The 14,412-nt window shown below is 31.4% G+C and overlaps 2 protein-coding genes across 2 annotated transcripts; both read left to right on the top strand.

Moving 5' to 3' along the window:
• The first annotated feature begins 995 nt into the window (after positions 1-995).
• LOC137396826 (ectin-like) lies at positions 996-4,827 on the top strand. Its single transcript, XM_068083136.1, has 5 exons — positions 996-1,028; positions 1,385-1,426; positions 2,108-2,323; positions 4,273-4,428; positions 4,684-4,827. Exons 1-5 carry the CDS (start codon positions 1,025-1,027, stop codon positions 4,698-4,700), a joined length of 435 nt encoding a protein of 144 aa, XP_067939237.1. The 5' UTR covers positions 996-1,024; the 3' UTR covers positions 4,701-4,827.
• A 2,986-nt stretch (positions 4,828-7,813) lies between these two features.
• LOC137396398 (ectin-like) lies at positions 7,814-10,411 on the top strand. Its single transcript, XM_068082657.1, has 6 exons — positions 7,814-7,903; positions 8,233-8,274; positions 8,595-8,816; positions 9,415-9,570; positions 9,912-9,952; positions 10,263-10,411. The coding sequence occupies exons 1-5, from the start codon at positions 7,900-7,902 to the stop codon at positions 9,926-9,928; spliced, it is 441 nt and encodes a 146-aa protein (XP_067938758.1). The 5' UTR covers positions 7,814-7,899; the 3' UTR covers positions 9,929-9,952; positions 10,263-10,411.
• Positions 10,412-14,412: the final 4,001 nt, after the last annotated feature.

Here is a 14,412-nt window from a genome sequence, read left to right on the forward strand (position 1 = left end):
TGTTCAGCTTGAAATCCTAAAGCCTTTGGATCTTAAAGAATAAACTAAAGCAAAAAACCTATCACCTAGTTAGTGATGTATTATATAATGTTATTATAATATGTTATAATAGTTGTTGGGTTATCTAAAGCTTGAATTAATAAACAAACATAAATTTATCAAGAAATACAACCCATAGGTTTACAAACGAAAAGCTGAATATTTGGGCAGAAAAGTATAACCTGCATCCAATGAAAAGGTGTTAAAGCTCATTTGAAATAGTGGTGTTCTTCAAAGAATGAAACTGTAAGAACAAAAGTAAAACAAAAACTTTTACAAATAATCATCACATTAATATATTATACTCTTATTTAGGCATAAACATTGAAAAATTAATTTAGCATTTTGATTTTGCCACTGTAAAACATCAGGGAGCAACTGTAAGGGGCACAAAAACAAAAATTTAAACAAAAATCTAAAAATTAGATGATTTTTTCTACTTTATTGGTAAGACATGTTGCGCTCGGCATGAAAATATATGTATAAACAATTTTATCTGTTACAAAACTGTTTGTGTGAAAAGCCACTATTACATGTAGAAACTTTTGTTACAATTAAATAGTGCATGGTCTCACATCTTCTCACTATCACCTAACTCAATATACATACAAGTACTTATAAATGTGAACTATATAGCAAAGAGTGCTCGTGTTATTGTGGAAGTAAAAAAATGGTTTTGACAAAAATTGAATTTAGTAGATTAATGAATTAGCTGCCAGAAACCAGGGGAAGAATAAATTAGAATAATTTCCCTAATGAAAATAGCCGCTGTGCTTGTATCTCGTTGGTTCAGCAGCCCCACCTCCTCCGTTATTGTCATTAAATACTAATATCGGTTCTATTATTTGAATTCTTTGTTTTCCATATTTAGATTAATGAAGTGACACGGACAGACAGGGGTTCTTTCTGGTTTTGCTATAAATACAGCTGTATGCAGATGTAAGATCATACTTGGTTACACACCTAGATCATCTACTACACAAGCATGGGTAAGTTTTTATTATTATAGAGTTCTACCAGTTTTAGACATGCATATAGAAATCATTACCCATTTTTTAGTGTGCCTTAAAATAATTTAGCAAAATTGCTAAATTGTAAATAAACAAACAAGCACAAAATACTCACTTTAAAATATTTTATAATTCTAGCTTTTTCCTAAATATTATTTTATTTTTTTATGTGGAAGTCAGCAAATATTGATTCAAGTTCCAACAAATACTATTGGAAGAGAGATTTTATTTGTTTTTGCTCTTTTGCACTGTAATACGTATGGAATAGTTTTAAACAAAAATACAGAAATGAAAAATGCTTTGCGGTATGTTTACATTCTTTTGCTTTATTTTAGAATGCAAACTTCTAACCATCCTTCTCCTTGTTGGAGTTGTCGGTAAGTGTATAATTTACTTGGGCATTGAGATGCGCTAATATGTTTACTCTATATGTTGGTATAGATCAGACTGCAAAAACATGGTGTTTTTTTGAGAATATTTGTATTTTTGAACTCTTAATCAATATGTAATATTAATTAATATGATTAATACAATTAATTTATTAATATTCTAGTTATATTATGGTAATTAATATTATAGTAACATAACTATAATTATTATTAACCTCACTAATTTGATAATAATATAAAAATATATGACGTATAATATATATCATGTATATGATAATATAATACAACTCTATTATATTTATATAATAATACAAGTATAAACTATTAAGTTATTAATATTATTTAGTAATATTATAATTGTATTTGCAACTCATTAATGTAATATTGATTAAATATGTAGATTGAAAGCAATAAATATTCTTATAATACAAAATAATAATATTATATATTAGGATATTCCGTCATTCATTAACACTTCAAGTTCTATAATAAAATGATAAGCAGGTGCTGAAAACTAATCAAATATTAAATATTGCCAAAGAAGAGTAATTTATTCTTAGAACGATATATTTTCAATGTGCATGTGTTCTTACAGTTTATAACTTTATAATTTTATAATGTTGAGTTGTGAAGCAGACCTGATTTAGCCATGTAACATTTACATTTAAGGAATGATCAGTGCTAGTTACCCACCCCAACACCACTATGGATACTGGTCACCATGGTCATGGTGGGCACAGTGTAGCGTAACATGTGGAGGTGGCACCCAGAGCAGATCCAGGCACTGCAGATTTGATGGACAAGGTTCTCCTGGAAGCTACAGGTGTACTGCACAGCAAAGCCCACATATTCAGAGGAGAGAGTGCAACCCTCAATGCTGCCGAGGTGAGCACCTTTATTTAGTTTCTATTTGAGCAAAAATATAACAAAACTGATAAGATATTGTTTAAAATGTGTACTTCTGATCAGACAAGTAAAATGGCGCCAAAATAAATAATATGAATGATTTTTATTTAGTGGATAGAAGCTCATTAGATGCTGGAACCTAGAAAGTTAGATATAAAATATACAATTGTATAATTTTATCATGCTAGTAGCTGATCATTTTAGCCTGTGTACCATTACATATGTAATTAGGCATTATTAGCTTTTGCTATCTCACTAGCAGCAATAATAATACAGTTTGTACAAATATAGGCTGCTGTTTGAATCGGTAAGAAGGAAATAATAATAATCATAACAATAGTAATAATATTAATGTGACAGAATACCCATTGGTACAACAGAGAGCCTGGTTAGGATGGATGATATAAGAGCTTAGATGATATACATACTAGTAATCATAGGTAGAGTATTATGTTATACCTTTGATGATATACATGCTAATAATCATAGGTAAAGTATCATGTTATAACTTAGATGATACCCATACTAGTAATCATAGGTAGAGTATCATGTTATAGCTTAGATGATATACATACTAGTAATCATAGGTAGAGTATCATGTTATATCTTAGATGATATCTATACTAGTAATCATAGGTAGAGTATCAGGTTATAACTTAGATGATATACATACAAGTAATCATAGGTAGAGTATCATGTTATAACTTAGATTATATCTATACTAGTAATCATAGGTAGAGTATCATGTTATAACTTAGATGGTATACATACTAGTAATAATAGGAAGAATATCATGTTATATCTTAGATGATATCTATACTAGTAATCATAGGTAGAGTATCAGGTTATAACTTAGATGATATACATACAAGTAATCATAGGTAGAGTATCATGTTATAACTTAGATTATATCCATACTAGTAATCATAGGTAGAGTATCATGTTATAACTTAGATGGTATACATACTAGTAATAATAAGAAGAGTATCATGTTATATCTTAGATGATATCTATACTAGTAATCATAGGTAGAGTATCACGTTATAACTTAAATGGTATACATACTAGTAATAATAGGAAGAGTATCATGTTATATCTTAGATGATATCTATACTAGTAATCATAGGTAAAGTATCATGTTATACCTTAGATGATATGCATGCAAATAGTCACTTTCATTCAAAGGATATTATAGTATTTTACAATAATAAATAATAATATTTATCAGCAAGATAACTTAAAATAACTACCAAAGTTGCACAGTTGAACCACAGCTGCTTCCTAACAGGTTAGAGAGCAGCTGTGGTTCTGTGGTTAATGCGCAGGCATAAAATCAGCAGGTCAGTGGTTCGAATCATAGAAAGACTATTGGTGGTGTTAGGTAGGACATCCAGCCACAATTGCTCCTGTACTAAATCTCACGAGCACATGGTCACAATATATTCTGTACCAGGATATACCATATGCTGTGGCAATCTCTAAGTGGGAAAAGCCAAAAAATATAGAAGAAGTTGGATCGGCTAACACCCTCAGCCCATTCCAGCCTAGTGAAACTAGGTCAACAGCAGGAAGTAACAATAGCTTAGGTTGTGAAAAAAACGTAATAATAATAATAACGATTCCAGAACTTCTAGGAATGACTTGAATTCTCAGACAAGCACTCCAATAGCACCCAATCATGTGAAAACCCTGAAATAGGACTCAGGCTCACTATGAAACCAGTCAAACAACTATGGAAACTATATTCCTGAACAACAATTATAATAATAACAATAATAATAAGAATAATAATAATAGCAATAATAATAGTAATACAGATTTTACAAACACAAGTATAAACTTTTGTTTGAATTGGGAGTAGTAAATGCTTCTGTCAAAAACGTAGCTAGTTGTATAGAGGTAACTGATGTGCTTTGCTTGATTTCTAGTCGATGGCAACTGGTCTGGGTGGAGTAGCTGGTCATATGTCCACGGATCACAGCAGCATAAGTACTACCTCCAAGAACGAACCAGAACTTGCACCAACCCTCCACCATCCTGTGGTGGAAGATACTGCTATGGAGATTCTCGACAGACCAGAAAAAGTAAGTACCTGCTTATCCTTGCCACATTAAATGAAACTGTTAACAAAGAATAAGCTTATGCTCTCGCATTCGACTTTGATTAGCAAAGTAGTCATTTTCACTTAATGATTTCACTTTAAAAAATTTGTCCAGTTTAGAAAATCTATACATACATATGTTTTTATGTTTTCTATTGATATTAAGTTCAAAAAATCTATTACTCAATGATATAGTGCTATTAGTTGATTCTTACCTTGTGTTGTTGTTCTGTTTTAGTCTATGGACAATACTAAGGCCTATCTCTGCATGGAACCACAAACTGAAACTATTATACCTACATTGTTAAGTTGTCGTTTATTGTTTTTAACAGTATGATCGAATATAATATTTAATTGAATAAATGCAAAATAATTACAAAAACTGCTTATTTATTGCCACAGAACGTAATAGACAGCTGCAATGTTTAAGACAAGAGGCTGCATAGAGAAAACTAACCAGGATGGACAACTTCAAAAAACAGATCGTTCAAACACAATAGTCATGGCTTAAAGACTGTTTGAAGTTAAAAGGTCCCTCAATGTGAAAGAACTTTTTAGTAATAGTACCCCTGATAACTATATGCCAATTGACTAACAATATGTACATATGGGGAGACGAAAGCGTTTATTTTGGTTGGCAAAATGTACTCCACTTGAGACATAACAGCCAAGCAGAAGCAGAATTATGAGGCCATGATTCCAAATGTTTGACATTAAGATAGACAATTCAGGCAAAAATAGAGTCGTATGACGCAGAGTTGCCCGACCAATGGAAGCGTATATGAGAGCTCACTAGTTTCCAAACAAGCAGGTCACAGTATCTATTCTTGTATAAGCTATAACGGAAAGACCACAAAATAAACCAACAAAAATAACTCTCATTTACAGTTGCTCTAAAATCTGTTTTGGTCTTATACAGTATACCATTTTAAAGAGGACAAAATTTCCTACAAGATACTACTATTAATCTTACAGTTCAAGACAAGATAACACCCTTAATGCTCAAATCAAAGCACGGGTCTCACCTAAGCTCAAATAGCTCAACCATATAGCTCAAATTCTGATAGGCTTCGTATCTTTAATCAGTTCCTGATTTGTACTTCTGGAAGCATTATATATCATATAACTCCTCCAGAAGGAATAGATGTCTATGTAAAACCCTAAGTGTTGCTGAACAGTCAACAGATATAACAACATAATAACAACATAGACAATATTCATTTGAATCCAATATATTCAATATAACAATGATATAGCAATGCTAATATAATATCGCTTTTCCTTGAACTGTCCGTCTCACAAGTGTGCAAGGTACATACATGTACTTATCAATTTCAGTAAGAGCACAGCAGCAGTTGCACTTAATGCGTTACTTCAAAAGGTGTTGAATATAGTGTATATTGCAAAACGCTTCAATTTCAAAGAATTCAAATAGTAGAACTGTACAGCTCAGAGCTGGAATTCTAACTACAAAAAGCTTCCCTTACAAAGTTCCACTCTTCACCTGCCAACTAATCAAACTAATTAATGTTTTTAGAAAACATATTATTCATGGAATTTTATGTAATCATCTACATACAAATATTTGTATGCTATATATATATATATGTTAAATATATATATATATGCTATTAATTATCTCTCTTTCATTGTACAAATACTGTCACTGTATAAGTACTGTCACTATACAAGTACGTCATTGTACAAGTACTGTCACTATACAAGTGCTGTCATTGTACAAGTACTGTCATTGTACAAGTACTGTCATTGTGAAAGTGCTGTCTCTGTACAAGTACTGTCATTGTACAATTATTGTCATTGCATAAGAAAATTCATTGTACAAGTACTGCCATTGTACAAGTGCTTTCATTGTACAAGTACAGTAATTGTATAAGTGCTATCTTTGTACAAGTGATTTTATTGTACACATGATGTCACTGTAAAAATGCTGTCATTGTACAAGTGCTGTCATCGTTGAATAAAGGTAATTATACAGGTGCTATCATTGAGTGTTCATGAATTTTGCTAGTCATGAGTTGCATACTAAGCTAAAGCTGATGATGAGACCGTGACAGTGCAAATATTTTGGCCTTCTTCATGTCAGCGATGCACTACCTACTACTTAATCCTCATCACAGTACATCACACTTTATATTACTTTACTTACAGTACATCACACTTTATATTACTTACAGTACATCACACTTTATATTACTTACAGTACATCACACTTTATATTACTTACAATACATCACACACACACTCTCTTATGCTTAACTAGTTGATGTATTTAAACTTAATACTCCCTCTCTACATTACTGCTGTTTAACCTGGTTCATGTTTAACCCTTTAGCGACCGCGGGCTTACGACTGGAAATTCCCCAGGGCACCACTGCATTTACTATGGCGATTTGAGCCTTCAACACCGCTGCGTAAAAACTGCATCAACTTTCTTCAAAATTAAGGTAGTTACATAAATTAACATGCATAGGAATATGTTCAAAGATTTTGTGATGTAATAAATGAGTAATAGCCATGAAGACATGGAATGATAATAAACCAATTTAAGTTTTATGTAATTTCAACACAAAACAAATTAAAATAAAGCCTTTACCGAAAGGTTCAACTTAATTTATTGGATATAGTGTTATTCTTTTAAAGATTTTATCGTCAAACTCAGCCATAGCTGCAAACCACAACTCATCTGACCCAGCAGTAGCCTCTCTTTTCTGCTTATCTAGTTTAAGTATTTAAACTTAATACTCCCTCTCTACATTAGTGCTGTTTAACCTGGTTCATGTTGAATTAATTGCCAACCAGTATTTCAATTGTATCATTGGAGCAAATTAGACTCCGATGTCTTTGTTAATTTGGATCATTACAAGTGTAGTGAAAGTATGAATGCTTTTATATTGGATACTCTTTTGTATGTTCTAAATATCTGTTCGATGTGTGAGTCTCTACTGTAACGGGTTGAACATATTTAATCAACATTGTTTTCCTTGATTAGATATTGCGATAATCGGCAATGGTTCAAACCGCGTTCAAATACATATTTATAGACAGGAGCATAGTTCATAGAGGGTGACATTTTATCGAGGAAGTCAAACAAATGAGCTTGTCTAGAACTTCATTTTCATGGATGTAATAGATTAGCTACCAGAGACCACAATAAGTGATTCATTAGAATAATCACGCTTATGGAAGTAGCCCAAGCGCTTGTGCCGCAATAGTTTACTAAATCTATTGTCATACGTCCCTATTATTTAAAATAACTGCTAAGTATTGTGCTAAATTATCTGCTATTCTTTGACTTCCCTTCCCTGTTTCTTATACTGAGATTGATGAAGTGACATGGACAGGCAGGTGCTCCTTCTAGCTCACTATAAATACAGCTGTATGCAGAGGTAAAAATCATTCTTAGTTTTACACTCAGATCAACCACTATACAAGCATGGGTGAGTAAAATAATATTTTCACATTGAAAACTTCAATCTATAGTTATTGACTATCCTACTTGACTTGTAAATACAAATTGCTATTAATTTGTTCACTGTGATAAGTTGCTAGTAGAAAAGCAACCATTTAGTGCTCAATACTTTTCAACCAATTGTAGCAAGGTTAACCTTTAAAAAGTTCATTACATAAAATTTCTGTTGGATTTTTTAAAAGCATTCATATTTTATTTATCTAGAGCCAAATGAACACAGGTTAAAACACAAACAAATTTAATTAAATTTAAAAAGATAGCAGCTCTTTTCAAATTCTTTGTTCCATTTTATTGTAGACTTCAAGCTGCTAGCCATCCTTCTCGTTGTTGGAGTTGTCGGTAAGTGTTTAGTTTACTCTTTAAAATGTTTACTCTATACCTCTTTAATATTGACTACCACTTTTATCTGAAACTCAAAAAATATGCTGATGTGAATTACCTATAAATTTGTGAAAAAATTTAAAATTTCTTTATGATAGTTCATTTGAATAAAAAGGTAAAGTTAAACTTTTGTGGGTAAAGGTATAAAAGATTAGCAGCTGTCACAAGTAGCCATTTGTGCATAGATTAACATTGTTCCTGATAAACTTTTGTATTCTAAATCTAAGTACCTTGCTATCAAATAAACTTTGTTTAACATTGCAGTTTTTATGTTATAGGAGTGATCAATGCTGGCTATCCTTATCCTCCCAAACACCGCTATGGATACTGGTCATCATGGTCCAGGTGGTCACGATGTAATGTACCCTGCGGAGGTGGCACCCAGAGCAGAGCCAGACACTGCTTGTTTGATAGACCAGGCCACCCAGGAGGCTATGGATGCACTGCACAGCAAAGTCCACAAAGTCAGAGAAGAGCGTGCAACACTCATTGCTGCCCAGGTACATGCTTTTGCCGAATCTTTTAAAGGAAACTATCACAAAAGTGAATAGATTTTAATGAACAATAAATATTATGTAAATTTTCCATTAATATAAACACAAAAGACTATAATGAGTGTAAAAACTTAGAGTTAATTTTAGCATAACAAAATCCAGTCATATGATAACTTACATTATAATGTTTATATATTATATATTTTAGCCTTTGATTTTGTGTACTGAATGAATAGGTCTATAAATGCATTTTTTGTTACATTTTTTGTAACTAATAGCTGTTATTAATAACTTTTTTCTTCTAAAAAATATTGCATCATCTGGCCCTATAACTCAATATACATATAAATATTTATAAATGCAAATATATAGCAAATAATACTGTTGTTATTGTGGAAGTCAAACAAACGAAATTACATGTGAAATTAGACATTTTGGATTTTTAACATTATAATGGAACTGTGGAAGCCGTAATAATATTGCTAGTAAAATTAACAAAAACTAAAATATGCTTTCTCAATTTGAACTGCTTGTTGAATTCTCTATGATAAAAATAAATAGTTATATTTAAATTGTAAGAACATGTTTTCTATTTTTATTGTAGTAAATGGAAACTGGTCTGGGTGGAGTAGATGGTCTTATGTCCACGGATCACAGCAGTACAAGTACTACCTCCAAGAACGAACCAGAACTTGCACCAACCCTCCACCATCTTGTGGAGGAAGACCCTGCTATGGAGATTCTCGACAGACCAGAAAAAGTAAGTACCTGCTTATACTTTCAAATTAAATTGAATTATTTAATTAGCAACAATTTTATACGATCTTATTTAATTTATTATTAGTCCATTGCTAATTGACTAATTTATCCTTAGTCCATATTAATTTATTGCAGCAAACTTTTAGTATATTTTTTTACTACTCAATAATTTCAAAATTCTTTCATTTTATTTTTTGGCATGTAATGAAAAGCATTTTGTTGATGATTACCGATGTCAATAAAAATAACTGCATACCAGCTCCGGTTCTTTCATCTATTATCTAAAAGCAAATTCAGTTACTGCTTTCAACATGATTTAACTACCTGTGCTTTTTGTTTTAGTCTTTGGACGATACTAGACATCCTCCTTTTTGGAGTCGTCGGTAAGTGACTTGATCATCAACATTTATTAACATTTTTTTCTATATCCCTTTGATATTGACCTCCACAAAAAGGATTACATACATCCTTAGTTTGTTATATCAAATTGAATTAATTGCTGTAAAATAATCTTGCGTTATCTTATTTAATTTTCTGTTAGTCACCTGGTAACTTGGCAACTTAGTTTTTAAAGCTTTATTAAATAACTACCGTTCTTTCACCAATAATACTGTAAAAGTAATAACCATACTGTTCTGAAAATGTTAAAATGCAACTAATGCTTCCAACTCTAACTATTTGTTGTTGTTTTAGACTTTGGACAATGCGGAGGCCTCTCTCTACACGGAACCACAAAATGAAGCTGTTATCCCTTATTGTTAAGTTGTTGTTTTTGTTACAGTGTAACTGAATATATGAATTAAATAAATAAATGCAATATAATTTCACAAACTGTCTGTTCATATTTCCATTAATGACTTTCATTAATGAACTCCACTTATGGCTGTTTCAAAAATGTCAAGGGTTGACAACTTCAAATAACTGAACAGATTTCTGGATACCAAAACTATGTTATAAGTTACTAACCGATTATACCTGAGTGTAAAAAACCTGATAGGTTCATGCCCTTTTATTCCTGTCTCTTTAATTTAAAAGCGGAGTTGTGCAATCTTGATTCTTAAAATATAAAAGGCCTTTCACAATTAGTTTGCTGATCTTTGCTACGCTGTACGTTGTACAAGGATTGTTTGTCCAACCCTTTGTAACGAAAAGAATGCAATATTAGCCTTAGATACACAGATAGGAATAAATTAAGGCTTTTAGCCTCTAATCCTTACCGACACCCAGTTCATTTGTGTAAATTATAGCTGATACTATGTATATTTATAAGCTGCTTGTAAAGACTACCTTGTAGATGCAAGCAAAGAAATCATATTTATATGTAAAAGAAGGTGAAAATAGAGATCGCTAACATTCAAGGCAACAAATGAGCATAAAATTATATCAAATAGAACCAACAAATTTAAACACAATTGTAGAATATAATTCAGTTTAATTTGGAGTTATTTACTCATGGAATATTATGTCAACTACTTTTATATTAATTACTGGTCAGTAAATTATGTGTGAAATGTAATTGAAAAAAGAAAAATTATAGCAAGCTTTTGCTAATTAACAAAGATTATAGCCTGAAAAATAGAGTTGCACCGATTTTGGTATAGGAATCAGTATCGGTGCCGATATGGGTGTTAAGTATCTGAATAGGTATTGGCTGATCTTTATCTAAAAATCTGAAACTTCAGATACTTTTTACAGATTAATTATTTAGCAGAAAACAGTATTTTAGCCCGCTACACTAATAAAGATCATCAGCTGCAAGTTCTTTATTCTTACTTAATGAATTGTGGGCCTGCCACACTATTTATTTCATGTCTATAGCCTGATCAACATCAACACAGCTGAGGAACCTTTTTGCTTTAGTCAGGACGTGATCACAAAGTGAGGTATTTTCTAATTACAGCAATAGGATTTATTGCAGCCAACCAAGAACAAGGTAACAAAAAGGATAAACAAGAAGGCAGTGTAATATTTCTATTTATTAGCCCTACGAAAGTAATTTGAGCAGATGATGCATAAAGTTATCTATCTCTCTCTTGATCCCGACAATGCAATGTATCGTTTGTAGCACACAAAATAACCCCAGTGGCTTATTGATAATTAGCCTGTCTTTCATCATCTCTGGTAAATGAGTCCCTTTTCAGTACGACTGGCTACATCAATAGTGATAGGGAAAATGACCTCTCACTGAAAGAATTGAATCACTAACAGTAATTGAAAGAAACATTTATTTGCTCTAAACTTGTACAGGCTCAGCAGTTTGTTCAGCAATAGAAGAAAGACTTCATAATCACAGAGAGCTATACCACTAAGAATAATGACTATTATCAATTACAAATTACAAGAAACTTAGCCTGTTTTGTTACTACATGCACGGTACGTCAGTAGGCCTATGTGAATATATAACTCTTTTTTCCTATATAAATAAATAGAAACAAATAAATACTTTAATATTTATGTTTTCTATAATATAATAAACCATTGTCTATGCAACACAAAATATCTGAATCGGATTATTTTTCAATAAAAATCGGTATATCGGATCTGAATCAGCTCGAGGATTTAAAATCGGGGTATCTCTATAAAAAACTGCTAAGGAAGCACCCCCAGTTTAAGATATATATACATAGCTGTTACTATGTAGGCCTATATTTATTAGCTGCTGTAAGGACTACCTTGTAGATGCAAGCAAAGAAATCACATTTAGATGTGATAAGCTCCAATAGTGATTGCTAACATTCAATTTGTTTGACCAATGAGCATAAATGCATTTCAAATAGAACCAACAAATGTAAAAGTAATTGTGAAAAAAATTCATTTGAATTTGGTGAAATATATATATATATATATATAGAACTATATTTCCCAACTAGGAGGCTTCTATCAATATATAATCCATGTTAGGAGGCTCTGAAAAATTAGGAGGCGTCCAGGGAGCCTCCTAATTCTAGCAGTGTTTATAGTGCTTAACAACCCTATAGAAGTATTTTAAACATGATTCCCATAATTGCCTTATATATCTATATTCATATATATAGAAAAGAGGAGACAACTCCAACAAAAATGTGTAATTTTCTATCAATAAATTACAAACTCTAGGAGGCTCTTATATATGGAACTAGGAGGCATATATCAATTTTAAAATATTCTTACTTTTAAGTGTTTTGGTATCGTTTCAGTTAATAGCACAATCTATTTAAAAACATATTGCAATAAGCTTATGACTAATCATCAGCCAATACCAGGAATTAGCAGCTATGTCGGATACAGTCAGTTTTGCTAATATTCATGATAGCTTTATTAGATTTGGGAAATAAAGTTGTATATTAACAAACTACAATACATTACAATTTATTTGCTGACCCTCTTTATGGTTTTCAAGACTGCCATTTAAGCACTCCCTTTTTTTTGCACGGTTTCTCATTGATCTGCTCTTTTTTGTGAAAATTCACAAGAATTGCACATTATGGTTTCCACTGATGTTTAAGCATGGCTGTAGTAAAAGTTTAAATAAGTGTATAATCAGTACAATTCATATTTTTGCTGCCGTTGCATCCAGCCACAAAATAAATCTTTTTTTGAAACTTTTCATTCGAATGCAATACCTGAGAGATGGTTTTTTAGTCGAAGAATTGATTTTTTAAATTTATTGAAATAAAGTGGCAAAAGTATAACCACAGTATATAACAGCTAGCGAGATGTGGATGTTATAATGTTGCTGTGGCTGTTAGGACTATTAGTTCTTCACCCATGTAGTCTACTAGAGCTTGGTAGCAGCGGAATAACTACATGTAAGGGAGCACGTCACATTTGGTAAGTTGTTCATGTTATTTTAGTCAATTTACAGTTTATTTACTTGAAACATACAGTTGTAGAAAAGCAGTATAAATTTTATTTAATAAAGAAATAGGACTAGCGTGAAAAAAGTATGTTTCAATTATTATAATTTTTAAGGAATGTAGCATAGAACACGTTTGATATATATTTTTTTACACCTGTTTATGTCATCCAACTGCTGATATTGTTCTGCATAGAAAAGTCAAGAAAGTTCAGCATTATAATACCATAAAGGAGAATATCAAAACTTTTTGTAAAATCCTAATTTTGGACTTTATTATTGTTACACGAATGTTCGGTTTTGTAACATCAACACAGACACGCCAGCTGACAATTAATATTTATTTTAGTGAATCAGTTAATTCTCTAACATTAATCTATTTTCAGTTATTAATATAATAATTTTTGATGTTTTTTTATAATGATAAGTAAAGTTATTAATGTGGTTCTACCAACAGTCAAAACTGTTGTTAGAATATCATGATCATTATGTAATTGTATTATTGTTATTATGAATAGTGAGAGTTTGCGTATTTCAGTTATGATTTTGTAAGTAATAGTAGTACATGCATAGGCATAAGCAAGTAAGTGGTGTATATGCGGCCTTTGAATTTTAAAACTTTTAGTATTTAGTTTGAATCTTGTGTAGTAATTGTGTAGTAATTAGGAGCTTAGCTGTTTTATAGAGCTTCAGTAGTAGGAGGCCGACATTCAAGTTTGCCAAAAAACCTAACCAGTGAACTAAAATGTGTATTTTGCATTCATTTTGGTTTGTATAGCTGTTTATGCTATTTGAATTATCTATTCATTTTTTTAGAAACTTGGTAAGCTTTAATGCCAGTATATTCATCAGATGGCAGAGAGTATTAGACAAAGTTGGATGTTCTTTTCTAGAAAAGGTATGTTGCTAATTACACGTTGGTTTGCATAAAAAATATGTCAAAATAATCAAGGTTTCATCTACCGAATTTTATAATATTTTTTAACATGTACATAAGTATAGATTACA

This window comes from Watersipora subatra, chromosome 5 (genome assembly GCF_963576615.1).
Source record: "Watersipora subatra chromosome 5, tzWatSuba1.1, whole genome shotgun sequence".
NCBI classification, from domain to species: Eukaryota; Metazoa; Bryozoa; class Gymnolaemata; order Cheilostomatida; family Watersiporidae; genus Watersipora; species Watersipora subatra.

What these genes read in the sequence shown, in the direction of transcription:
- LOC137396398 (XM_068082657.1), top strand. An exon ending in TCTCGTTGTTGGAGTTGTCG is followed by an intron (nt 8,275 to 8,594) that starts GTAAGTGTTTAG and finishes TTTATGTTATAG; the next exon opens with GAGTGATCAATGCTGGCTAT. An exon ending in CAACACTCATTGCTGCCCAG is followed by an intron (nt 8,817 to 9,414) that starts GTACATGCTTTT and finishes TTTTTATTGTAG; the next exon opens with TAAATGGAAACTGGTCTGGG.
- LOC137396826 (XM_068083136.1), top strand. An exon ending in TCTCCTTGTTGGAGTTGTCG is followed by an intron (nt 1,427 to 2,107) that starts GTAAGTGTATAA and finishes TTTACATTTAAG; the next exon opens with GAATGATCAGTGCTAGTTAC. An exon ending in CAACCCTCAATGCTGCCGAG is followed by an intron (nt 2,324 to 4,272) that starts GTGAGCACCTTT and finishes CTTGATTTCTAG; the next exon opens with TCGATGGCAACTGGTCTGGG.